Source organism: Vulpes vulpes, chromosome 11, assembly GCF_048418805.1.
Source record: "Vulpes vulpes isolate BD-2025 chromosome 11, VulVul3, whole genome shotgun sequence".
In the NCBI taxonomy this organism is placed as follows: domain Eukaryota; kingdom Metazoa; phylum Chordata; class Mammalia; order Carnivora; family Canidae; genus Vulpes; species Vulpes vulpes.
Window position 1 is genome coordinate 34,750,167 of NC_132790.1, and position 27,653 is coordinate 34,777,819.

The following is a 27,653-nucleotide window of genomic DNA, read 5'->3' on the forward strand; positions in this document are numbered from 1 at the left end:
TTTTCAAGATTACTTTGGCTATTTGGGATCTCTTATGATTCAATAAAAATTTTAGGATTGTTTGTTCCAGTTTTGTGAAAAATGCTGTTGGTATTTTGACAGGAATTACATTAAATCTGTGGACGGCTTTGGATAGTATAGACATTTTAGCAATATTTGTTCTTCTAATCCATGAGCATAGAATGTCTTTCCATTTCTTTGTGTTGTCTTCAATTTCTTTCATCAATGTTTTACAGTTTTCAGAGAACGGGTCTTTCATTACCTCTTTGATTAGGTTTATTCCTAGGTATTTTATTCTTTTTGGCGCAATTATAAATGAGATTGTTTTCTTAACTTCTCCTTTGGCTGCTTCATTATTAGTGTATAGAAGTGCTATGGATTTCTGTATATTGTTTTTTTTTTTTAAAGATTTTATTTATTTATTCATGATAGTCAGAGAGAGAGAGAGAGAGGCAGAGGCACAGGCAGAGGGAGAAGCAGGCTCCATGCACCAGGAGCCCGATGTGGGATTGGATCCCGGGTCTCCAGGATCGTGCCCTGGGCCAAAGGCAGGCGCCAAACCGCTGAGCCACCCAGGGATCCCTCTGTATATTGTTTTGGTATCCTGCAACTTTACTGAATGTATTTATCAGTTCTAATAGTTTCTTGGTGGAGTCTTTAGGATTTTCTATATATGGTATCATGTCATCTGCAAATAGTGAGTGTTGTGCTTCTTCCTTACCAATTTGGATGACTTTTACTCCTTTCTCATGTCTGACTGCTATGGGTAGGACTTCCAGTACCATGTTGAATAAAAGTGATGAGAATGGACATCTTTGTCTTGTTCCAGATCTTGAGGGAAAAGCTCTCAGTTTTTCCCAATTAAGTGAGATGTTTGCTGTAGGTTTTTCATATAAAGCCTGTCTTATATTTAGGTATGTTTTCTCTGAACCTGCTTTGTTGAGGGTTTTTTTTTTTTTTTTTTTTACCATGAATGGATGTTGTACTTTGTCAAATGATTTTTTTTAATTATTGAAATGATCGTATAATTGTTATTCTTTCTCTTATTGATGTAATATAGCATGTTAATTGATTTGCAAATATTGAACCACACTTGCATCTTTGGAACAAATTCTACTTGATCATGGGATTTTAAAAATATATTGTTGGATTTGATTTGTTAATATTTTGTTGAGGATTTTTGCATCTATGTTCATCAGAGATACTGGCCTATAGTTCTCTTTTTTGTGTGTTTACCTAATTTTAATATCAAGGTAATGCTGGCCTCATTGAACAAATTTGGAAGTTTTCCTTTTTCTTTTGGAAAAGTTAAAAAAGAATTGGCATTAAACCTTCTTTAAACGTTTGGTAGAATTCACTTGTGAAGCTGTCTGGTCCTGGACGTTTGTTTGTTGGTATTTTTTTGATTACTGATTCAATCTCTTTGCCAGTAATCAGTCTGTTGAAATTTTCTATTTCTTCCTGATTGGAAGTTCTGGTAGGTTATGTTTCTAGAAATTTGTTCATTTCTTCTAGGTTGTCCACTTTGTTGTCATATGATTTTTCATAATATTCTCTTACAACCTTTTGTATTTCTGTGGTGTTGATTGTTACTTTTCCTTTTTTGTTTCTGATTTTATTTGACTCTTTTTATGACTTATAATTTCTTTTTATGAGTCTGGCTAGAGGTTTATTGATTTTATGGATCTTTTCAAAGAACTAACTCCTGGTTTCATTGATGTGTGTGTGTGTGTGTATCATTTATTTCTGCTTTAATCATTATCATTTTTTTCCTTCTGATGGATTTGGATTTTATTCTTCTTTTCCTAACTCCTTTAGGTGTAAGGTTAGGTTGTTTGACATTTTTTCTTGCTTCATAAGGTAGGCCTGTAACACTATAAACTTCCCTCTTAGACCTGCTTTTGGTTCCTTGTGTTTTTATTTTCATTTGTTTTCACGTACTTTTTGATTTACTCTTTGATTTCTTGGTTGACCCATTCATTGTTTAGTAGCATGCTATTTAATATCCATTATTTGTGGTCTTACCATATTTTTTTTCCTGTGGTTGATTTCTAGTTTCATTGTGTTGTGGTCAAAAAAGATACATGGTATGACTTTAATCTTTTCTAATTTCTTGAGGCTTGTTTTATAATATATGATATATTCTGAAGAATATTCCATGTGCACTTGAAAAGAATGTATATTCTGCTGTCTGGGGATGGAATAGTTTGAATATATGTAATAAATCCATCTGGCCCAGTGTGTCCTTAAAAGCTGCTCTTTCCTTGATTTTCTGTCCATTGATATAAGTGGGGTATTACTATTGATTAGTTCCTTTATATTTGTTCTTAACTGTTTTATGTATTTTGGTGCATCCACGTTGGGTGCATAAATATTTACAATTGTTATGTCTTCCGCTGGATTGCCCTGTTAATGATTATATAGGCCCTTGTCTGTTGTTACAGTCTTTGTTTTATTTTTTATTTTATTTATTTATTTATTTTTTCCAGTCTTTGTTTTAAAGTCAGTTTGCCTGGGGCACCTGGGTAGGTCAGTTGGTTTAACATCCACTCTTGATTTCGGCTCAGGTCATGATCTCAGGGTCCTGTTATTGAGCTCTACAGTGAGCTCTGGGCTTAGCAGGGAGTCTGCTTCCCCTTTCTTACTCTTACCCTGCTCATGTACTCTCTCTTTCTCAAATAAATAAATAAATCTTAAAAAAAAAAAAGTCAATTTTGTCTGATGTAAGTATTGCTAACCAGCTTTCTTTTCATATGTATTTGCATGATAAATATTTGTCCATCCCCTCATTTTCAATCTGCATATGTCCTTAGGTCTGAAGTGAGTCTCTTATTACAGGCAGCATATAGATGCATCTTGTTTTTTTATCCATTCTGTCACCCTATACCCTTTGACTAGAGCATTTAGTCCATTTATATTCAAAGCAATTATTGATAGGTATATATTATTGCCTATTTATTTATTTATTTATTTATTTATTTATTTATTGTTTTGTGGATCCTTTCTGTTTCTTTCTTCCCTTCTCTCTTCTTTCTCAATGAGGTGGCTTTCTCTCTCTCTCTTTTGCATATCTTTTGCTGGTTTTTTATTTGAGGTTACTATTACTATATATAACACTATATAACATTTACATATAGCAGTCCATCTTAAGCTGATGGTCACTTAAGTTTGTACCCATTCTTTACTCCTTTCCTCCCCATGTTTTAGGTATATGGTGTTATACTTTACGCTTTTTTTAAAAGATTTTATTTATTTATTCATGAGAGACACAGAGGAGAGAGGCAGAAACACAGGCAGAGGGAGAAGCAGGCTCCATGCAGGGAGCCCAGTGTGGGACTCGATCCCTGGTCTCTAGGATCATGCCCTGGGCCGAAGACAGGCGCTAAACCGCTGAGTCACCCAGGTTGCCCCATACTTTATGCTTTTAATTTTATAAATGTTAATGCTATTTCTTATAACTGGTTTTAAGTCCATTACACATAATGCTTTCTACTTTTTAATAACCAGAAAATAAATAAGCACTTTAAAAAAACAAAACAAAACTGAATTCAGTATTGCTGGTGTTAATACTGCTAAGCCTATTTCCCTTTGTGATCTCCTCATCCTTCCATTTCTACACCTTTTTTTCCTTAAAAAATTTGATTTTGTTATGTTCAAATACATAATATATGTATATGATAGGAAGTCCAAAAGGTACAAAGAGTATAGAGTTAAAAAGTAAGTTTTCCTCCCACACAGTTTCTCTGTTGGGGCAACCGCTACTACCAGTTATGTTTCTAAATATCTTCTATATAGTACCAGCATATTGTTTATATTAATTTTTCTTTTGCACAAATGATAAAACGTTATGTATATTGCCTGTTCCATATATGTAGTTTAACAACATATATTGGATTTTGCTCCTTAAGTGTTCATGTGGAGCTTCTCATATTTTTTAACAGAAATTGGCATTATATTATATGGATATATGTAATTGTTGTAGCCATTCTTCTTTATCATTTAGACTGTTTACATTTTTTGATACGAGAGCTGCAATTAACTGTATTTCACACATATGTAAGTTCACTTATAAGATGAATTCCTAGGAATAGAATCACTAATCACAATATCAAATGATTTGGGCATTTAAAAAGCTGGATGCATTTTAAAATGGCTTTTTAAGATAATGTAGTAGTTTATATTCCACCAGCAATATGTGAATCAGCCTTATTCTCCACACCTGTCAACACAGTCCGTTGTCACAATTTTTGAATGTGGACAGTTTGACAGGTGAAAAATGGTATCCTGTATTTTAATTTACAGTTTTTTCATTAAAAGTAAGATTGACTATTGTACACAAGTGTAATAGCTAGATCTACTGAAAACATTTTCTCGACTCAATAGCTTTCTTTTTCACCCTTTTAATCAACAAAATTCCTAATTTTACTCTACTTCAATTTAGCCATCTCTACCTTTATAGTTCTGTTTTCATTTATAAGTATAAAAGTTTGATTGAGTGACAATTTATTTGGGGTTAGATTATGAAGTAGGTATATGATTTTATTTATTTTTGTAAAAACAGACACAGTTTTCCCAATATGACTTAGTAAACAATGTATCTTTTCCTCCTCATTCAAAATTCCACCTTTATCACATACTAAATTTCTTTATGTCCCTTGTCTACTTTTGGATTTTTCAGTCTTTTATTTTGATATATATTTTTAATTACTATAGTTCAATAATATGTTTTAGTATCTGGTTGGCCTGGACATACCTCATTATTTTTATTATTCTGAATTATCTTCACTATTCTTGCATATTAATTTTTCCATATAAATTTTTGAATAAGTTTTCCTGGTTTAGATTTTTTCATTAGAATTTTTTCTTAAAATTTTTAGTATAAAACGAAAGTTGACATTCTTAATGTTGCATCTTCCTTTCAAATAATGTATGATGTCCCCTTCTTATATACTCCCTTGTAACATTTTAAAGTTACCCTTATATAGGGATGCCTGAGTAGCTCAGCGGTTGAGCGTCTGCCTTTGACTCAGATTCCGGGATCAAGTCCCACATTGGGCTTCCTGCATGGAGCCTTCTCCCTCTGCCTATGTCTCTGCCTCTCTTTCTCTCTCTCTGTGTCTCTCGTGAATAAATAAATAAATAAATAATTGTTAAAAAAAATAAAGTTACCCTTATATATATCTCACATGTTTATAAAAAAGTTTGTTCTTAAGCATTTATCATTTTTGTTGCTACTATAAGTGGTATATCTTCTTCCACTAGATCTTTTAATTGGCTACTATATTTATTTATATATGTGGATATATTGCTGATTGATTTCTATACATTAGTTTTATACCTAGTTACTATACTGAATTCTTTTATTGTTTTATTTATTAAAAGATTTTATTTATTTATTCATGAGAGACATGAGAGAGAGAGAGAGAGAGAGAGAGAGAGACAGAGACACAGGCAGAGGGAGAAGCAGGCTCCATGCACGGAGCCTGACATGGGACTCGATCCCAGGTCTCCAGGATCAGGCCCTGGGCTGAAGGCAGTGCTAAACCGCTGAACCACCCAGGCTGCCCTCTTTTATTGTTTTAAATAACTTCTGAATGACTTCCTTTGTCTTATCATCACAAATAAGTATATTTTTTCACTTTTTCAATTCATAATCAAAATTATGTCAGGAACATGGGATTCCTGGGTGGCTCAGCGGTTTAGCACCTGCCTTTGGCTCAGGGCATGATCCTGGAGTCCTGGGATCAAGTCCCACGTCAGGCTCCCAGCATGGAGCCTGCTTCTCCCTCCTCCTGTGTCTCTGCCTCTCTCTCTCTGTGTCTGTTATAAAAAAATAAATAAATCTTTAAAAAAATTATGTCAGGAACAATGTAAACAATGGCTATGATAAAAGGTATATTTTTAAGAAAGTTTGCATCACTGACTATATATATATATTTAAAGTTTTATTAATTTATTTGAGGTAGACAGAGTGAGAGAGAGAGAGAGAGAGAGAGAGCACAAGTCAGGAAGCCCAATGTGGGGCTTGATCCCAGGATCCTGTAATCATGACCTGAGCTGAAGGCAGACATTTAATCACCTGAGCCACCCACACACCCTTGATAATATGTTTTTTGAACCCTTGCCTTGTCTGGACACCCTGGGCCACCAAGTCTTTTTCTCAAAACTCTGCAGTGCTTGTTTGATGTAGTGTTAGAATATTCCTTTCTCTTTTTATTTTTTTTTAAGTTTATGTTCACTATGATTATCTCAAGCTTTCTTCTTTGTCACTAATTTCAGTGACATCTATTTTTTCTTACTGTATATGATATATTCATGAGTTCTATAAAGATGCTATTAGGCCCTTTATTGGATTCATCAGGTCTGCAATTTTTCTTTGCAGCTCATAGTCTGTAGTTTTATCATTTTGTCTTCCAGCACTTATTTTATTGACTTTATTTTCTTTAAGTTCTTCTATAGCATGAATCATGAGTAATTTATTTCTCCTCCTTGAATTATAGCTTAAGCTATTTGTCTTATTTCTCTCTTCCTTTTATTTTCAGGTTATAAAGACCATGATCAACTACAGGTAGCATGAGTTCAGGAGCCAGACAATTCTATTCTGTCTCTCTCACTATTTGCATAATTTCAGGCAAGTTATTGAATCTCATATCTGCATATGTAATAAAGTAGCACACTGGAATTCTTACAACAATGAAAGAGGTATATAGATATATTGCTATACACACAACACTTAGAACACATAGTAAAGTGCTATGTATATGTAAGTGCCCAACGTACAGTAAGTGCTTAATAAATTATACTCATGATACTTCTTTTTCATTTTGATTGTGGTATTTTTACAATTATTAAAATGTTCAGGATTTTGGGAAGTTCAATCAGACACTATTTGTCCTGATATAGTATATGTGACTACTAGTTTATTCTTTTCATTTACACCTATAAACATTTTGCTTTTCCTTCTGAGTTATGGTGGAGGATCTAGATATTTTGTGTTCTAATCACTTTAGCAGCTGAGGCAACAACTGAGGAAGGAATTGTGGGAGGGCTCAGTGAAGGCTGTAGTCAAGTCTTCCATTTTTCTTAGAATACCCAAATCCTGCTATCTCTGAAATCCTTGTCCTACACCAGGGTACATCTACTTGGGTAGTTTCTCTCATTCAAGGTGTAGTTACAGAACTATAACTTCCATCAGAGAATACCAGCATTACTGCTAACTTCCCTCACTTTAAGGTTCTCCTAACAGCAAGTTTAAAATTTGAACTACTCTGGAGCAGCCTGGGTGGCTCAGCAGTTTAGCGCTGTCTTCGTTCGGTCCAGGGCATGATCCTGGAGACCCAGAATCGAGTCCCACGTCGGGTTCCCTGCATGGAGCCCACTTCTCCCTCTGCCTGTGTCTCTGCCTCTCTCTCTCTCTCTCTCTCTCTCTCTCTCTCACATGAATGAATAAATAAATAAAATCTTTAAAAATTTTTTGAACTACTCTGTAAAGAGGTAAAGCCGCGCTCAATGTACTCTTTCTAGATTTACCTGTATCTGTGAGATGTCTCAGGATTTTGTCAGTTACCAACCTAATTTCAGGAGGGGAAATGGGGAATGGGGTAGCATCTGAGCTTTTCTAACTTCTCTTAAACTGTGTGTGCCTTTTGTCACAGTTTTTTAAGAGTATCATATTAAGCTGTGCTTCATTCCTTCTTTCATCACTTTTAGAAAAAAATCTTGACATTGTTAGTGATTTCTCTTTTGTGTTGTTCATTTTGTGAGTTATTGGGGGAGAGAATTTCTGTGAGCAGATAAGACTACTCTGTTTTCATAACCTAGAAACTGTTTCTTCAGTAGTACATATATTCTGTGCCATGGAAAACTTTGCCCATAGACCTTATTATTATTATTATTATTTTGAAGTATAATTAGCATACAATATTATATTAATTTCAGGTGTACATATGATGACTTAAAATAATGGGCATTATTTTTATTTATATCTGATACTTCTATGCTCAGTCTTTCCTTATATATGTAGGATTCACTTTCATATCTGTGTTAGCTGGGCAACATGTGCTCCTGACAAAGTCCATCCTGTTTCTAATTATTCCATCTATCATCTATCTGCCTTAGGTCACTTATAATGGACACAAGTGAGAAAAGGATGGCTAACATGAGGATAGTTAAATTACTATCAAGAATGATATCAATAGGTCTGGATTCTAGGCTCAGTCTAACAGTCTTATATTTAATAGTTACAATTAGAGATATCTAGGTGGTTCAGCAGTTGAGTATCTGCCTTTGGCTCAGGGCATGATCCCAGAATTCAGGATTGAGTTCTGCATCAGGCTCCCTGCAGGGAGCCTACTTCTCCCTCTGCCTGTGTCTCTGCCTCTCTCTCTCTCTCTCTCATCCCTCTCTCATGAATAAATAAAATGTTTTAAAAAAATAAGTATAAATTTATAAATTTACATCAAAAATCAATTATTCTAAAATAGAATGTAATATATACATAATAGCCAGTAATTCATATAAAAGATCTACATATGTAAATATGTAATTTGGGTAGAACCAACAAAAAGGGTCTTAAAAACAAAGCTAACACAATTTTGTATTATATTAGATAAGCAAAGTATGGAGCTCACATATAAAACTCTATTCACTGTGGTCTGTACTTATAATCATATAAAGGGATCTTTATATGTAATTCTGTATATTGTTATTTAGGTGGGATATTGCCAACCTTGAGAACATTCACAGGATGGAAACAGTAAAGTAGAGGTCTGAAAATCATGATGTATCAGGAATGGTTGATAAATTAGAGTTTCTTAGTCTAAAGGAGAGAGTCTAAATGTAGACTTGACAGTGTCCTACAAATGAATGAAGGGCTGTCCTTTGAAGAGTTGTCCATTGCAGCTGGAGAGGCAGGAATGAGATTAATAGATAATTTCAAAGGAATTCCAGCTTTTGGCTCAATTTTGGGAAGGAGGGAATCAGTGAATGGGGCAGTCTCCCAAGTGAATGGCTGTCACCAGTGTTGGAAAGCTGTTTCTTCCCAGTGCATCGAAGCAGAAATCGAAATCTTTGTAAAAACCTGTGTCTATATTTATCTGGTGGTACTATAATAATTATTATGTATATGTACATTCCACCACTATACTGGGACCACTATCTCCCTTGAGGGCACACCATGCTTCTATCTCCAACTTGTAGTTGCATAAGTAAAAGGCATTTGTTACTATTTTGCTAAATACATAATTGAATGTGTACCTTTTGAGAGATTAGAATATTTGACACTTAAAAGTTCTTGCACATCAACATTATTATGATTTTAAAAAACTCATAGGTACCACTCTCCATTTATTCAAATGAGTGGATATATGAAAGATAATTTTCCCATATGATTCAGTTGCTCATGAATATTTAGCAAATATTTTTGGGTTCCAGGAAGCAACTATTGAAGTTTTTCTTCCTAAGATTAATGGGCTATACTGAACAAACTGTATATACTGTCTTCATTCATGACTATAGGGACTGACTTACCTAGATAAATATGCTTCATTTGTTTCCTTTTTATTTTCACTTTTTCCTTTTCCTAACTGCCCTCTTTTTAGCCTTGACTCTAATTCTCAAATTTTCTTAAGATTATTTTTTTGTACAAATTTCCAACTTTCAGTGGATTCTTGGTAGGATCTCATAAATGGCTAATTCATAACATATTTCATGTTTACAGATCTCTAAGTTGGCATTTTTTAATGGAGTTTAAATGCAGCGATTTTATCTTTCCTATTAACTTTTCTATTGAGGGATAAAGGGCCCAATGTCTCTAGTTGCAACTGAATTATGCTCAGAGACAAAGTCTGTGTGGTACAGGCTTTTGACTGACAGCCGATAGCACCTGGAGTCATAGTTCATGAAAGAAAAATACCACAATTTTTAATTTCATTGGATCTCAATGTTCTATAGGAGGAGGAGAAATTAATGTATGCTGGTTGATGAATTTGGGCACCAAAATGGATTTAGTTAGGGGATTGCAATGAATTTAGCATGAAGCTAGTCCTAGCCAAAAGAGGACTGTGTTATTTTAATCTAGATAAATGACTGTATTTTAAAAGATATTTGGGAGAAAAGCCAAAACTTCTTTATTTATTGACATTCTTTTGATTTAGCACTTTGAACTGCCTGGCTTAACAAATGTTTTTGAAATAAAATATTTATTGAGTGAATGGAAGATTGCTTTCTGCATGTGTTTGTTTCTTATTCTCACAATAACCAAGGTAGCTGCCTAATATTCCCATTTAACAATTAGGTAAAGGAAGGGTTTCAACTAAGGTGCTGTTCAAATCCTAATAAAATTGCTTTGCTGCTGCTCATAAAATAGAAAGATTTATGGTCATAGTATTTAAAAAGGCAACACAATTTCTTTTAAGACTTTAAAAAGTGCTATATAGGTAAATATTCACCTCAGCAAATATTTACAGCTAGGTAAATAGGGTTTGCTGTGTGAATTATAGAACTTTTGAATGTCAAAAAAATCAAAGCTACATCTACTGTAATGCATTTTTGAAATCTGAAGTTTTCATGGTAAAATAATTTTGACTTTAAAGATTTGTTAAGGACCCATTAATCATAAATACCATTAAAAATTATGACCTAGCTCTAAACAGCAAAAAAGCAAACTAAGAAAAGAAACAATAGCCACATGTTAACCTCAAAGAGCAAATGAGAAGAGTGGCATCATTCTTTAATTTCCAAAAGGATTTAGCAAATGTAATCAATTGTTTTACCCTCCTATAACATTAGCATGTATACAACAGAGAGATTACAATGGCCATATCTGTAGTTTGTTTTTTCATGAATAAATAATTTTCTAGAAGATTTCTGGAGAGAGCTTTTTTACAGATATCATTATAAAGATTGACTAAATACTAGCTCAGAGAAAAAGCCTCCCAATCCACAAGGATATGTCTTTTATCCATAAATAATCAGACTAACCATGTACATATTCAAGAAATTCTGTAGAAGGTACCTGGGAACAAGGTGAACTCATCAAATGTGTTGTTCTTTGTCCAATTAAAAAAAGAAGCCTTGTTCTTTTGGGGGAGAGAGAGTGGTGATCGAGGTACAATATATCTCCAAGAAGACTAGTTCTCTGGCTTAACACAAATAGGCATTTTCTCTTTGACTCTGAATATTATATTTCAATAAGAGGTTTCACTACACATGCAGTCAAGCAAATGCCTTTGTGTACTCAAGGGAACAATTTGGTAATTCAAAAGGACTGAAAAATTTCAGCACTAAAAGGAAAATGTTGTGTTTTGAGACCTCATGACAGCTGAATTTGCCATTTGTGCTTATTAAGTATCATTGTTAAACAGAATGGTCCTTCAGCACAGATAGGTCTACCTGCCATTTAGAACTCAGAGCCCAGGACATGGGACTAAATTAAGAGTAAACTGTGCCTTGCTTTCAGAAACACACTTGCATATGCATTAAAAATGAATAAACATTATAATTTACCCCATGGTAAGAAAGAGGGGAATGTATGGTATCCCTTGATGCACTTCATGGTTGGATGCCAGTAAGCAAAGTAGTTGCATAAACTGTGTGCTCAGTTTTCACCCAGGGGTCTGGTGAACTGCTTGGATATGAACAGCTGAATTGTGGACATCTGAAAACTTTGCTATCCTAAACACTTTTGAGTTATCATGGTAAGGTGATAGCAGTCCAGCTTGTTAGAGAACACCATCAGCAAAGCTATTCATGGACAGAGAGAATTAAAACAAAATGGTTTTAGTACTGGCAATCTCTGTATTATGTGTAGGGGCGATGCATTTAATTCTCAACTAAAATCTTAGTTCATTCAAATGTTCATGGAGCACTTATTTTTTGCTCAATAACTGCAGCTCTAGGCCTATATGCCAAAATTCAGGTTGTAGAATAATTTACCAAGTAACCATCTCCGAAAACTGTCAGAGGAGTTCCTCACATCAACTCTGAGGAAGTTCACTCTAGCCAGATTAGTGTCAGAGAGAGAAAAGACAAGAGTTGATGGAGGAACAAGGACAGATTAGAAAAATAAATGAGTATGCAAATAGAGACAAGTCATAAACTTCATTCAAATGAGATATCTGAAATTTTCTGTCTGTAATACCAGATGTATGCCATATTAATATTTAATCAAGCTGCATAGTAAACCTGTCAAGTAGGCTATTAAGAAAAATTAAAATAAAAATCCTCAATAATTTAGAAACTGGTTTTTGATTAGCGAGCCTTTAAGCAAAGTGCTAGATGCTTCAAATACTCTTTCATCCCAATCTCTTGAACAGATAGTTACAGTAAAGTTTGAAAAAAAGGGGTCCAATGCAAGGGTTTTTTACTCCTGGCAATAAAATCATTCATCTTAGACCTTGGCCATTTCTTTTTCTGCTTGCCATACCACAGTGATGGTCATGATCTGTCTTGGACTCTGCTTCATCTCCCCAATTCCTTCCACTTACTGCTCAGAATTTGGTCACAGACTAAATCTAGGGCTTGCATTTTCCTTTTCAGTGTTCATTAAATGCTTCCAACTTGCACAGGTCTGGGCAAAAATCATAAACTCAGTGTTTTAAGTGTTAGAATTAGCAGCTCATTCATCCCCTTAACTTAGGTTGACCCATGTTTAAGAAATTATACAGAGTCCAGCTTCCCTGGATGTGGAGATGCATGCATAAGAGAATACTGAAATGGAATTTTGTCCCTGGAGGAGAGGGAGATAATAGGGGGCAAGAAATGCTATGGCAAGAAATTTAGATTTTTACCTAGTGGCAATGAAAGACCACTAGAGACTTCTGAACAGGGCTAAGCAATGAAGAGAGCTGTGATTTTTGCAAGATTTATCTAGGTATAAGCAAGGAGGGAGGAATTGGCAATGGAGTCTATTGCAGTAGATCAGACAAGATATAATGAAGATATGGACACCACAATAATGGCAGCGGAGATTTTAAAAAGACCAGTTGTGTTGGAGGTAACGCCCAAAGGATATGATGCCTGATATAATAAAAGCAGTAGTCAAGAGAAAAGAATCAAAATAAAATTAAACTAAGCTTTTTAATTTGGTGACTGGGATAACCTTTTACTTAACTAGGGAGGCCAGAAGCAAGAAAAGATTGCACTGGTGAAGGGTATGTGGTAGAAGTTAGTATAAAGGGGACATCATGGGGTCACTTCTCAACATGCTTAAAGCTACTTCTGCACATGGAGCCTACTGAAATGTTAGCCCATACTAGGAAAACTAAGGAAAAATACATACATATAAACATATATGCCCATTTTCATAAAAGAGATTCATGTGCCACATCATAACTCGGACACTGTTAGAAATAAATTCATACAGAGCCAGAGAGAACATAACTGCATATATAATACACGTGCATGTATGTATGCTAATGGCAATATATTTTGTGTGTGTATATGCATATGCATGCAGAAATCTGAGTTAACACACAAAAATATTTATATAGGCTCCATCTGGAATTGCTGAATATTAAGAAATTTTAATTAACTCTTAATTTGTTAAGTCAACAAATAATAGTAAAAACCAAGATTGTAAAAACACTGGAAGAGGCCCTTTTAAAGCACTGGGATGAGTATGTGTTTTGCTTTTTAAAATTCAACTGTTAGTCAATTATGATAATAAAAAGAGTAAAAGTAGTATAAACATGTATTTAAAATTTACAATTATTATTCTGAGAATAACCTTACAAATTAGATATTCAGATTATATCTGTTTTGCAGATGAGGAAGTTTGAGGTACAAGGAGATTAAGACACTTGTTCTGGGACCCACAGCTACTTAAGCCTGAAGTACCTTACCACCACACATGTGGCTTTTCTAATGACTGAGGTATACGCATTATAAATAGCCATTAATATAATGACTTTTATAGTTAGGGTATTTTATACTTATTTTTTCTTCTTATACAAAGATACGAGTTATAATCTTCACTGCATTTTCACTTTGTACTATTATAGACCTATATAACTGTAACATACAGATAGGTGTGTGTGTGTGTCTGTGTGCATGTGAAAAAATTAAAATATGTTTAAAAACATTTTTTTAAATAATAACTACAGAAATTTTTTTGCTAGAGGGACTTTATCACTCTTGGTTTGAATAAAGTGGCTTAAAAAAGCCACAAGCAAGTCTACTTTTGGATATTAAACAAAGTGACAATCTTAACATTTTCAGTTTTAGAACTTGGCCTTAAACTAGTTGTATAATCCTTAAGCACTAACAACATCTTAAAAGAAGACATCTCTTTTCTTATATAGGTTAAGGCTTTCTTGGCTCAGGCCACAGAAACAAGTATGCACATGTTTAATTATACAGCTTCTTAGAAATTATGACTTAGAGTGTTCTTGGGAAAGTCACTAGAAAAGACTTTTATTGTAAGCCAATTTCCTGGGAAACCACATGCACACTTCAGATTTTCTTCCTTGCATATTTTTGGTTGCTTGGCAAATTTAAATGAATTTGCCTAATCACTACTTCCTATAATGATTACCCATTTTTTTTCCTAAACTGTCCACAAACAGACACCCCAGCTGCTTGCAATGACCAAATCCATTTTACATATTAGGAAAAGACATTCTAAATTATTAGTGCATATTACCCAAATATTCATTACTGAAATACATAGCCATAAATCACCAGCCAGATAATTCTAGTTGAATATTGGGAAGATCAGCACTGCTATAGAGACAGAATCACGTATTAAAGGTCATTTCAGAATTAATACTTTGTACAATTATGGAATAAACATAAGGGTATGGAATTAGAAAACTATACATTTAGCTATATCACAAATTATTTTTCAAGGATCCCTTAACACTGTATTTATATAACCAGAAAAAAAAAACACAAATAAACAAAACCAAGAACAATTCTAAAACAAAAATAGTTGGGCATTAAGACTATCTATAAAATAGATTTTTATTTATTTTTTTTTAAAGATTTTACTTATTTATTCATGAGAGGCACAGAGAGAGAGAGAGAGAGAGAGAGAGAGAGAGGCAGAGACACAGGCAAAGGGAGAAGCAGGCTCCATGCAGGGAGCCTGGTGTGGGACTCCATCCCTGATCTCCAGGATCACGCCCTGGGCTGAAGGTGGCGATAAACCGCTGAGCCACCCGGGCTGCCCAGATTCTTATTTTTTATTATAACTGTTCAAAACAGTTAATGTAGCCATATTCACCATTTTTTATATTAAAGATTATTGATGAATCTTTAATATAAAGTGAGAAAGTCAGTATTCAGATATTTCTCCAATTCCAGATACTTGACAAAATATAGGGTAAATTTCGAATATTATCTTGACAGGGATTTCAGACAGATATGTTCCAATTATGCCTTCTAGATCTCCTTTTCAAATGCATCACAGTCCTTTCAACATGTTCAAAAGTGAATTCCTACTCTTCTCCCCACAGGGGTTCCTCCCCAGTCTTTCTAATCTCATAGATGGCACCCTAATCCATTCAATAGCTTCATTAGAAAACTGGGCCTCATCCTTAGACACACCCCACATCTACAGCAATAAGTGGCATCAATCCTATTTCCAATATATAGCTCAACTCTATCCATTTTTCTCAACTTTCTCCAAGTAACTCCTACCTGATCTCTGTTTCCACTCATGCCCCTTCAATGCATTTTTTTCACAGCAGCCATATGATCTTCTGAAAATGGCTAATTTGATCATGTCACTCCTAGGCTGAAAATTTTGCAGTAATTTCTTGCTGCACTTGAAATAAAATCAGCAAGGCTTTGCATAATCTGACCCCACTTACCTTGACAATATCATTTTATGTCATTCATTATCTTATTATTAAACATCAGTCACAACTTTTTTAATTTGGTGACTGGGATAACCTTTAACTCTTCCAGTTCCTGGAAGGTATCAAGATCTTTGTCAGGGCCTTTATACATACATTCCTTTATGTCTGTCTGGATGCTCTCCTTCACTTTTTATCTGGCTAACTTCTATTTTTCTTTTTCTTTCAAGGTTTAGCTGATGTGGCACTTTTTTTTTCTTTTTATTTTTTAAGATTTTATTTATTTATTCATGAACACACACACACACACACACACACACAGAGAGAGAGAGAGAGAGAGAGAGAGAGAGGCAGAAGCAGGCTCCATCCGTGTAGGGAGGCTGACATGGGACTCAATCCCAGGTCTCCAGGATCACGCCCTGGACCGAAGGTGGCGCTAAACTGCTGAGCAACCCAGGCTGCTCCTGAAGTGGCACTTTCTTAAAGAAGTCTTTTTTGACCCTCTATTTGATTGGCCACTTTATAATCTTTAACATTCATTCTAGCATGTTTCCCAATTTACATTATGGGTATTTTCTAGAAAGGGCTATCCTCTCCTTGAACAAGAACCATTTCTACTTTTTTTCATGAATCTCCACTGTTAGCCTCTGTGCCAGGAACATAATAAATGCCTAATATTTTCTGAATCACTGAAGGACTATATTGATGAACACCTCAAGCTAGCTCTGTATTATACACATATCATTGAGGCTAGTTAGCCCAGTTGGCTAGAGAGTTGATGCTGACTATAGAGAATGCCCATGTGCTCAAAAAGCATAGATAAAGACCTGTGGGTATGTGTTAAAATTTTAAATGTACTGGAACATTTTGTCTCTTTTGGTTAAGATAAACCATGACACATGCTCCATCACAGAATTGATTTGATTTTGCCTTACATTAAAGCAGTTGACTTTATGTCTTTCTCTCCCATGAGAACTTTCTGATTCTTCCAGCAGAATCACATCTGATTCATCTTCATCCTCCCTGTTGCATGAGTGTTTCCATGGTGTGAGCTCAACATTGGTAGAAATTTATTTTAAATATATCATCATTCGAAAGCAAAGAATTATAAGGTGCCAAGTGATGTTAACATTGCAAAGTATCATCCTATTTAGTGTAGAATCTAATTTAATTATTCAGTTTACTGATTCAGCACTTCCTGTGTCTAAGGCACCGGGAAAGGCATTAGGAATTTAAACGATGACTAATTAACATCTTTTCTTTTCTCATGTGTCAATAACTTTATATAGAAAAATAAATCCCTATTAGTGACCCCTCAATGGTGACAGTACAGAAATGTATGATTGAATCAACATAATCCCAATGGGACACCCCTCTATAGGGATCTATTGGAGCCTGCTTCCTGGGATATGAGGTTAGTTCTAATAATAGTTTCCTGATTCTTCATGTCTCAGTAGACCAAACCTATTATTCCTATGCCATGCACTTTTGGGTTATTGCCTAGGTATTCTTGGTGGATTATGCTTACTTGTCCCCACTTCCCCCTTTTTCTGTCATAGGGCAATTCCTATCCTACTCTTTGCTCAAAGGAGAAAACAGTTCAGACTGAACTAAATCAGCCAGAGGGGGCCCTAGTTTCAAAGATAAAGGTCCCCAAAAATCTATTCTTGATTAAATTAAGGAGTTTTGGCTATGGATTCCCCACAACCTTGAAGTGCTCTGCTGAGCAGCTGGAGGTCATCAAGTGACTCAGCTAACAGGAGGCCTGTTAATGGACGCTAATAATTTGCTGAGTGCTTCAAAGTGGTATTTGCTTTAGGGCTGTGCTGAATAATTGCTGCTAATTGAATTGTAGAAATACCTACTTGTTATTTATAAATAGCACATTTTTTTTTAATAGAAACAATGTGATGCTCAAATTGTTTATCTTTAAAGCACCTTGTAAATATGATTTTAGTAAATGTGTAGAGGTTAGAAAGCCTCTTCTTTCATACTTCCAGACATTGTGGTATGCAAGTACTGTATTTTTTTCCAGATTTAATTATGTGATTTTAATGCATTTGAATTTAGCCCATGAGGCATATTTGTATATTTTCATTACATTACCAAGCAATTGTAGCAAGAGCTGAAACTATTTGTAGTAAACAATACTACAAATAACATGTATATATATATATAGGTAATATTTATTTGGCACTCAGTTTGGGCCAGCCACTCTTCTAAATGTTTTATGTGAATAGGCTCATCTAATCCTCACATTTCTAGGGGCAAATGCTATTAGTATCTGCATTATGTAGATGAGAAAATTAAGGTTTAGAGAGGTTAAGCAATTTGATCACAGTCAAACAGCTGGTGAGCCATAGAGGAGGGGTTTCTAACCTAGCACTTTGGCTTTGGAGGTTACACTTCTAATGAGTAAGATTTAGTTAAATGTTTAATTTTCATAAACCCCGTGGACAGGGTTTATCTGTATTTGGGTAGTATCTGGGACAGATCCCCATTGATCCCCATTTAATAATGAGGGGATTGGTCCAACCACTATCGCTCAGCCAGTAAGCGGCTGAACCAAGCTTTTAAACTCTGTCCTAACTCTTGGATCTGAGATCTTAAATACTACCCATTACTGCCTTCCAGAGAAGGCACTGTATCTTATTTCCTTTTTAATCTCATACAACCTTAGAAATTAAGTAGATTTTAAGAGAAAGAAAAATGATTTACTCAATATAGTAACTATCCAGTCATAATCTTCTAAAAGTATTTAAAATACTGTTAAGCCAATTATTGGATTTTTCTAAAATATTTGAAATACTGTTAAGCTAATATTAAATGTCATCATTCTAAAGAGCCGAGCTCAAATGACTATTTTAAAAATTAGTGTACTAATTCATCTCACTGTTCATGTGATTCCCCAGAGTAAGCACAATTACCTCACAATTTGTAAGCATTTAAAAAAAATAAATTTTAACTTATTCTGACTATTGTAAGTATAAAATGTTATGTATTACTTGTTGGGTGTAACACACAAGACCATTACAAATCGAAACAAATCACAACAGTAGTATCAAAATATAATAACTGTTATTTCAGGATAAACTGGTTTAATTATTATCATTCATATTACTGTTTCACTAAATGAGGAGTTACCATTTATATCTTAAAAATTAGAATTTATATGCCAGTGAGGTTATGATGATACAATAAGATTAAAAATTTATAGAAAAATACAAATGGTTTATATTTATAAGAACATTGCTTATAAGGATTCCTAAATAAATCTGTCCTTTCTTTTTCTGAGTTTGTATTTAGAGTATTGATTTCCTTGACCTTCTGTATAAAACCCTATTGCACGATTTCAAATCTCTAGGTAAGCACTGAATGTCACAGCATAAAAGAAGAGAATACATCATAGGTGTATTATGGCATACATTTTAGCCAAATGGTTTGTCACAGGCGTCTTATGGTGAGTTACTTATTATTTTTTTATTATTATTTTTTACCTTTAGGCCCTTTGAACAGTTTGATTTCCACAACAGTCTCCAAAATGGGTCGTCTTCTACGAACGTACAGTCGCACGATAGACCCTGCTTCTTTGAGGGCTTCCACCGCTTTACTGTGGGAAACCTCTGACACATCAACCTCGTTCACCCGCAAGATACAATCATTGACCCTGAAAGAAAGGAAAAGAGGTAAAAGTTAGGGGTGGCTAGGAAGCTTTCTTAAAGAATATTATCATTGGTAGCTAACCTTAAGAAGTGGGGTAGCAAAGAGCATAAGCAATTTTAAAATGTTTCTATTTGGAGGAAACTACTCAAGGGAACTCCCCAGCCTTCCCAGCCTTTCCAAATGGACTGCATTACTGGTCAGGCCCTATCTGACACTCCAGTCCCCTGGGACAGTGAGCGTCTGCACAGGTTGCAGTTAGAAGGACATATTTTAAGGCCTCTATCAGTTACATCATTATTTTGATTGGTTTTAACTGGTTTGACTGAGGGTTATGATTGCAGTGGTTCTCAGAATTTACTATGGATTATACAGACATACCAAATGTAATCTTATAGATTAATTTTTCTTGAATTTTTAATTTGCTACTTAAAAAGGTAATATAGTCATTTTAGAAAATCTGAAAAATGTAACAATGTAGAAAGAAGAAAAAATATACATGATCCAATCATCTAAAATAAACCAGTTAGCTTTCTGGTAAACTCTCTTCCTGTGTTTTTTTTTCTCCCCACCCCCTGCCCCCTCTCAAATTCATCTTACAATATTATAGATGCTAAAGTTCAGATTTCACAAAATTCAAAGAAAATCTCAGATAATCTTTGCCTTAAGTATTTACTTTGAAAGCTAAGAATTATGGTAACTAAACTTTCCTTTTGGGCATTTTCTCTTGGGAAGGAATAATTTGACTTTTCTATAAAACTGCCTAGGTAATTTGTATTTATATAGCTATGGACTTCAAATCTCTTTTATATTCATGATCATTAGTAAAATATTTAATAATGGTTAAACATACAAGGCTTGAGACTGAAAGATATCCTTCCTTCACTATGAATATGCACTCTAGTATTTCCCATTTCAGTTTACTGTGTTGCTCAGAGTAAAAAATAAGGGATTAACCTTGCTTAACTTCCTTGTCCCACCACCACACATTCACATCTACCTGCCAAGTATATCTGCAACCTATCCACATTTTTTTACATGTAAACATATATTTTTTAATTTTTTCTGTATATTTTTTTATTGGAGTTTGATTTGCCAACATATAGTATAACACCTAGTGCCCATCCTGTCAAGTGCCCCCCTTAGTGCCCATCACCCAGTCACTCCATCTCCCCACCCACCTCCCTTTCCACTATCACTTGTTCATTTCCCAGACTTAGGAGTCTCTCATGTTTTGTCACCCTCTCTGATATTTCCCACTCATTTTCTCTCCTTTCCCTTATAATCCCTTTCACTATTTTTTATATTACCCGAATGAGTGAAACCATATAATGTTTGTCCTCTTCCAATTGACTTATTTCATTCAGCATAATACCCTCCATTTCCTACCCACATTTCTTAATCTGCACTGCTGCCCCCTGGTTGAAGTCAACATCATCTCTCACCTGGATTATTTCTACAGCTTCTACCTATTCCCCCTGGATTCTCTCTTGCCAACTTTTAATGCATTCTCCACATAGTGGCCAGGGTAAAGTGAATATGATTGGTTGCTTATTCACCTTCCATTCCCCATTTCCTTTATCCCAACAGTGCCTGCTTTGCTCAGGGCATCCATTCCTTAGCAAATATTTGTTAAATGAAATAATAAGCCTAAATTCAATTACTAGGCCTTCTATTTCCTAAGTTTGTAAACACTGATAATTAGCCTCTTAGCCTCTATGTTCACATCTACAAATAGATATAATAGTAATATCTACAATAAAGACTTACTTATGGGGAAGATTAAATGAGATTATGTACATGTAAATCGTTAGCAAAGAGTCTGGTATGTAACGAGCACCTAATAAATGGTTATTGGTAGCACTGAAAATTTTGATTTATATTATTTTAGCTGTTATATCCTTTCCATAATCTTGTGAATAAGACATTATCCACATTACAGAAATGAGGATTGTTTCAAGTGCTCCAGTTCTTTGTCTAAAGCTGTTAGCAATTTGGGTAGAGATTAGATATGATTTTAGGTCTTCCAATTTCAAAAGTTGGGCTCTCTCCTCTTAGGATCATGTACATCTAAATGTGGCAAACAGTTTCATGTATATTGTGTACCTCACTTCAAAATTATAACATGGTAGTGGAAATATTATACAAAAAGTATGGGAAGAATTTTTCTATAATTTTCCCCCCATAACTTCTCTATACCTATTTGGGGAGCTGAGTTATAGAGACTCTTGTCTCAATGAGAACCCTGATTAGCTTCAAAATTCTGAGGTGAAACATTTCACTTATTAAGATTCAATGATGTCATTTCATCATAACAGATGCTATGTCTTTAATACGTTTACACATTTCCTCTCCGAAAAAAAAAAAAAAAACACCCACCATGGAAAATTACCAATTAAAATGGTTTTGAGAATGTAGGCAACACGGGTGCCAGCCGCCCTGCAGCAGCTGGTCCTTTGAGAGTGGGTAATTTTGTCATCTCATAATAATGCAAACACATAGTGTTTACCATCACCCTATGCTCAGAATATTAATCATATCTTAAAACACTGCTTTCCATTGAAGGGAGTGGCTGACATTTAAAAAAAATTCTATATGCTGTATCTAGTCACACTGTACTAAATTTTTCCTTTTGTATACAGTGGAATCCTTAATTGTCAATTGCTGGGGTGAGGACATCACAGCCTAAATTGGACGTTTTTTTTTCCTGAACATGTGGAGGAAAGAGGCAATTTTAGTGCAGTGAAAAGAGCACTGAACTAGCCTTCAGGACACTTGGATTAGAGTTCCAGCTGCGTGACCATGGTCAAGTCACTTCATCTCTTTGAATCTCAGTCTCCCATGAAAAGAGACTTAAGTGTGCCCAGAGTTAATGAGAGGACAGACAGGCAATGCATATGGGTATATGTGTGAACTGTAGTGTACAGTACATATGAGATTTGCAGCTATTGATGGTCAGTCAAAGATGCTGTGCTCAAGGACTTATTGAAAGGTGAACAGGATGGAAATGGAAATTTTAGGAGGGCTGGCTATGTGCTGTATACCATTCTAGTCACTTCATTTATTCACTGGCACTTAAACCCTACCATTTCTGAAACACTGATTCTCATTCTAGAGATGATGAAATTTACTGACAAGGTCACAATGTTGTTAAGGACAGGAACATGGACATGATTCCTGGTTTTGCCTTTTTTCTGATACAGAGTTCCTCAGAATTGCTTGTTTTAAATAATAAAAAAAAACAATAGGGATGTGAGGGGCAGAGTTTATATATTCAAATTCTCAAAATATAGAGGAAAGAAAATCAAGCCAAATAGAGCACTCAACTTCCTTCCATTCCTCTCAATCAGTTGCAATAGCATCTGGCTAGGGGGTCATAGTTATTTAAAATTAATTTGCTTTCACTACTACTAGATAATCTTTGTGAACAAAGCCACCATTTGCATTTGTTTTGAAACATAAATATATCACTAACTTCAGACTCAAGTATTACTTTGTCCTCAGTAAAGAGTACAGCCTTTATCACATTCCTGATATGTATTAGAAATTTATTTGCATAAACCTTTTCTCTCCCCTCTAGCCATGCAACTAAGTTGATGATTTCATTTTTCAGTGCTTGCTGTTTCAAATGTAAGTCTACAATATTCACTTTGTGAAATATAACTATCCAAGAGATTAAAAGGCTAATTTTAAGCTTTTCCTTGTCTCCTTTTCTTTAGAATTCTGTTATATTTCCTTGCAGAAAATGTCTTTGAAAAAAAAAGGATATTTTTATCATTAACATGTCTACAGAATCATACCTAAATTTTGCATTAAACAAGTAAGTATTCTGGAACATGATATAGTATCATTGAAAAGTCAAATAATACCTGACAAATTATTTGTTCCACTTTGAAGATATGATTTAAAATAACACGTAATATCTAAAAGTATTTTCTGTTGTAAAATAAGCTTTGTGATTTTACACATTTTTTAAGGATATCAGTTCAGAAAAACTGATCACCAAATGCTGGTGTTAAAAGGTAAAATCTCTTTTCATTATGCATTTAAAATAACCAAAAGGAAAGATAATAAAGTTTCAGCTCTAGTTCTTTGTGGACTTTGTGGATATAGAGATTATGGGTGTTTTAAAAAGCATATTTTTACTTTTGTGTTTCTTGCCAGGTTCTATAATGGACATATATCACAACAGAGAATCTAGGAACACAGGCCTGGGAGCCCTGGCAAACCCAAATCAGCCTGGGATCTTGTCTCAGCTTTCCAATTTAGGAGCTATGTGGCTTTGGACAAGTCACATGACATCCCAGAGTTTCTCCATTTGGAAACAGGGATAATAAGATGGCTACATGGATTAGATGAGATAATGCAAGTGAAGTACTTAGTATAGCACCAGACAACAGTACAATATTATAGTCATAAAAAAGGGATAAGCGATTTGCCTAAGAAAGATAAGAAGTGATTATAGAAAGAAGATACAAAAGGGAGAGAAAGAAAGAGAGCTACAACCAAGATACTGAAAGGATTTCCTTAGTTTTGTATGAGAAAGGGAGGAAGAAATAAGGTGAATGGGGTTTGGGGGGAGAAAATGCAAAAAGACGGCTTTCATAAGTCTTATTTTATGAAGTGTAATGTAATTCCCCTTAAATTTACCCCTCTGCTGCCTACAAGAAAACAGGCAGTTGTTTTGATGCAACCTATATCTTTATGACAACCTTACTGTAAGCTTCTAAAGATCAGGGCTTGGCAGATTTCTCACCAACTCATGCCTCTCTATCCTTGCCCCACTCCACACATCAAACTGTACCCAGTTATCTTCAGACCCTCTTAAGGCTTGATTCAGAATGTGTTTTAGATCCTAGGGTCTGAAACTTAACTTTGCAGCAGCTATTGGCTTTTAAGGGGTATTACGGAGTTGGCTTATCCTTTATTGTCTTCACTCAGTATTACCCTCTTTGGTCAAATAGATAAATTAATTACAGACTAAAAGGCCACATCATGCAGGAACTTGATCAATGTTTAATGTGTTGGAGGAAATGCAATAATACACTATCAAATAAAGAACAGTAGCTGGGGAACTGAACTACACTGTATGCACTTAAAAAAGTACAGTTGGTCACTTAAAATCAAAATCTGTTTAAAAGGAATGACTCCATAGGTTTTATGTAAACTATAATGAAACCAGAAAAGCTCTGCAGGTTAAGGTAGCAAAAAGGTCTTATTTTTCTTTTAAATTTTTTTATTTTTTATTTTTTATTTATTTATGATAGTCACAGAGGGAGAGAGAGAGGCAGAGACATAGGCAGAGGGAGAAGCAGGCTCCATGCACCGGGAGCCCGATGTGGGATTTGATCCCGGGTCTCCAGGATCGCACCCTGGGCCAAAGGCAGGCGCCAAACCGCTGCGCCACCCAGGGATCCCTCTTATTTTTCTTTTATTCCTAGAGTCATTAAAGGTAGGTTAAGAACAACAATAAAACCCAAAACTTTAACCCCCAAAAGACAAGAACTTTATGCCAGCCAAAAGGAAAAGAAATACCACACGCACACACACAGGCTGACCTGAATGACTTCAAATCATTATGACCTTTTCTAAATTTACCTAGTTATGTCTTTCTGCTCTTCTCCTGCACCCCCTCAAGAAATGCATGGGAGTATTCCCTGGGAATTTTAAAACTCCGCCAACTAAGGTTCTTCCTTATTGAAAATTCTCACCTTAAAAATTCACCTGCTACACTGACCTCTTTAGGTGCTATTAGTCCATTAAAATTGAGAATAAGGGCAGCCCCAGTGGCGCAGCGGTTTGGCGCCGCCTGCAGCCTGGGGTGTGATCCTGGAGACTTGGGATCGAGTCCTACGTCTGGCTCCCTGCATGGAGCCTGCTTCTCCCTCTGCCTCTCAGTCTCTCTCTCTCTCTCTCTGAATAAAATATATAAATCTTAAAAAAAAAAAAAAACTGAGAATAAAAAGATCAAAATTGTTTATTTTAAGTTTTCCAGAAAAGGAAAGGATTCATGTTTAGGAAGCATAACATATATGTCAATGTGGTAAGATCTACCAGGACTTTTTCTCCAAGAAATGGCCACGCGGTTTCAGGAGGAGTGTTAAGTTCACCCAACTTATCATGGATCGCTTGTCAGGTTTGGCCAGTCCCTGTTTTGGTGAATTTGGAATTGAAACCATGAGATTCAGACATTCTGTCTGAACATAAAATAATTAGTAGTCTGAGAATTTAACAGTGGAGGCCATTTATTGCCATGCTGACTGAAATGGCAAAAGCTTACATAAGAATATGGGGAATAAAACAGATGTGTGCAAAGAAGCAAGGGCTTTTAGGCAGTTTGAGGGATCCTCCTGGGATCCCCCCAGTGCTGTCCATGGATGTCCTTCTCAGGGCTTAATTGTCCAATTCATCCTGGAATTTGAGAAGATACTGCAAGTGTCCTTCTCTTTCATTTCCCTTTTTGATTAAGTTAGCTCAAGTGGATCTCCATTTGCTTGCCAACAAAAATTTCTAACTAATATAGAACAGGCTTTGTAACCAGTACTTAACATGCATTATTTCCTTTAGCAATTTCTTATTTTCTTCTTTTTTTGAACCAGTCATCCCTGGTTCAACTGGTTTGTCTGTGTCCTACCACAAGGTAGCCAGTGCAAAATGTTAATAGAATTATCAGAGTTATCATATAAAAAGGATGAGATACCAAGTTAAATTTGGCTTTCAGATTTTTGTCTGAAAAATAATAATAACTATTCAGAAAAACACTTTTTTTTTAAGTGTATGTTCTATACCATGTTTGAAACATACTAGAAGTTACTTGTGTTTGTCTGATGTTCAAATTTAACTGGGTGTCCTGTATTCGTAAAAATAAAGTATTTATAAAAGTACTGAACTATGTGTATATAAATGCTTATATATTTTGCAACAGAAACGGAAACACAAAGAGGTTTATAATGACAGTATGTAATGTCTAAGATAGTCTCAAAGCTCATGCACTCTACTATCCACATTTCTCTGATTAAAAGTAATTTTGGGAGTCATTTAAGGACCAATCCCAACTACTGAGTAACCATGAATGGGGTTAATAATCATACTGGTAAACAGTAAAGCCAAGCCAAAAAACAAAATCTAGATCAATGCTTCTTAAACTTTTGCATGAATTAGTTACTTGGAGAGCTTGTTAAACCACAGATTGCTGGGCTTCACTCCAAGTCTGTGATTCAGTACTTCTGGAGCAGGAAAGAGGATTTATGTTTCTAATAAATTTCTAGGTGATGCTGGCCATGCTGGTCTAGGACCATACTCTGGAAACCACTGTGCTAGGTATTGAAGGGTTACTCACTTGGCTTATATATGGTTCATTCTAAAATGAACAGGAATACTCAATCTTATGTAGATCAAATCGACTGTGATAAAAAGTCCTGAGCTGACTGTAGACAGAGTCCCTTCAATGTTGCAGCTTTTCATTATAATGAAGTCTCTAAAGGCACTTGGACCAGGAGACCTCAGCTGCCACACTGTGTGAGACAGTGCAATATGCAAGCCATTTTCCAGCACTCATTTTCTCTCTGTTGCTCTTTTCTTGACTCTTTCCCTTCAGCAAAGACCAAGTGATGGCCACTTTATTCTACATTTTAAAAACAGGGCTTCTGCTCTTCTCTCTAATTCTGGGTGAGAGTAACTTGGGTTTATGATCCATAGAAGCCATCCCCTACAGTGAATGTACTGTTTTTCTCTCTCTATTTGCCACTTCATTTCCCTTATATAAAATGTTTGCAGGATTCTCTGCAGCTGTCATCTGGGAAAGATCACAGCTTTCCACAATGGGGGAAGAAATTGGCTATTTCAGCATCAGCGATTGGTCTTCCGGCACTTACCCAGGAAAGCAGGGAGGCCAGCAACAAATCTTGAGCCAGGTAAGTTAGTGAGTAAACATGAAAAAGAGGCATGAAATGGGAATTTCAAAGGGAAAAAATCATAGGACTGGAGATTACTTAGCCTTCTCAGACGAATACTCTGTCTGCAGACAGAACTGCATGTCAGTTTTCATGAAATGAGGTTCTGGTACTTTCCATCTGAATCCATTGGTGCAGTAGCTTCCTAGCTGGTTTTCCTGACCACCAGTTAAGTAAACCCCCTCCAATTCATCCTGACACACAAGCCCAGCTTCAACTTCCTAAAGCAACTCTAGTATCATTT

The 27,653-nt window shown here is 35.3% G+C and overlaps 1 protein-coding gene across 47 annotated transcripts in view; it reads right to left on the reverse strand.

Moving 5' to 3' along the window:
- The window catches only part of DLG2 (discs large MAGUK scaffold protein 2), a 1,531,179-nt gene that overhangs the window by 520,940 nt on the left and 982,586 nt on the right, over positions 1 to 27,653 (reverse strand). For all 47 annotated transcript variants that reach the window (XM_072726063.1, XM_072726058.1, XM_072726052.1 and 44 more), the window contains one exon: positions 19,295 to 19,464. In XM_072726063.1, coding sequence (XP_072582164.1) covers positions 19,295 to 19,464 — 170 coding nt within the window. The remainder of the gene's footprint in view (positions 1 to 19,294; positions 19,465 to 27,653) is intronic.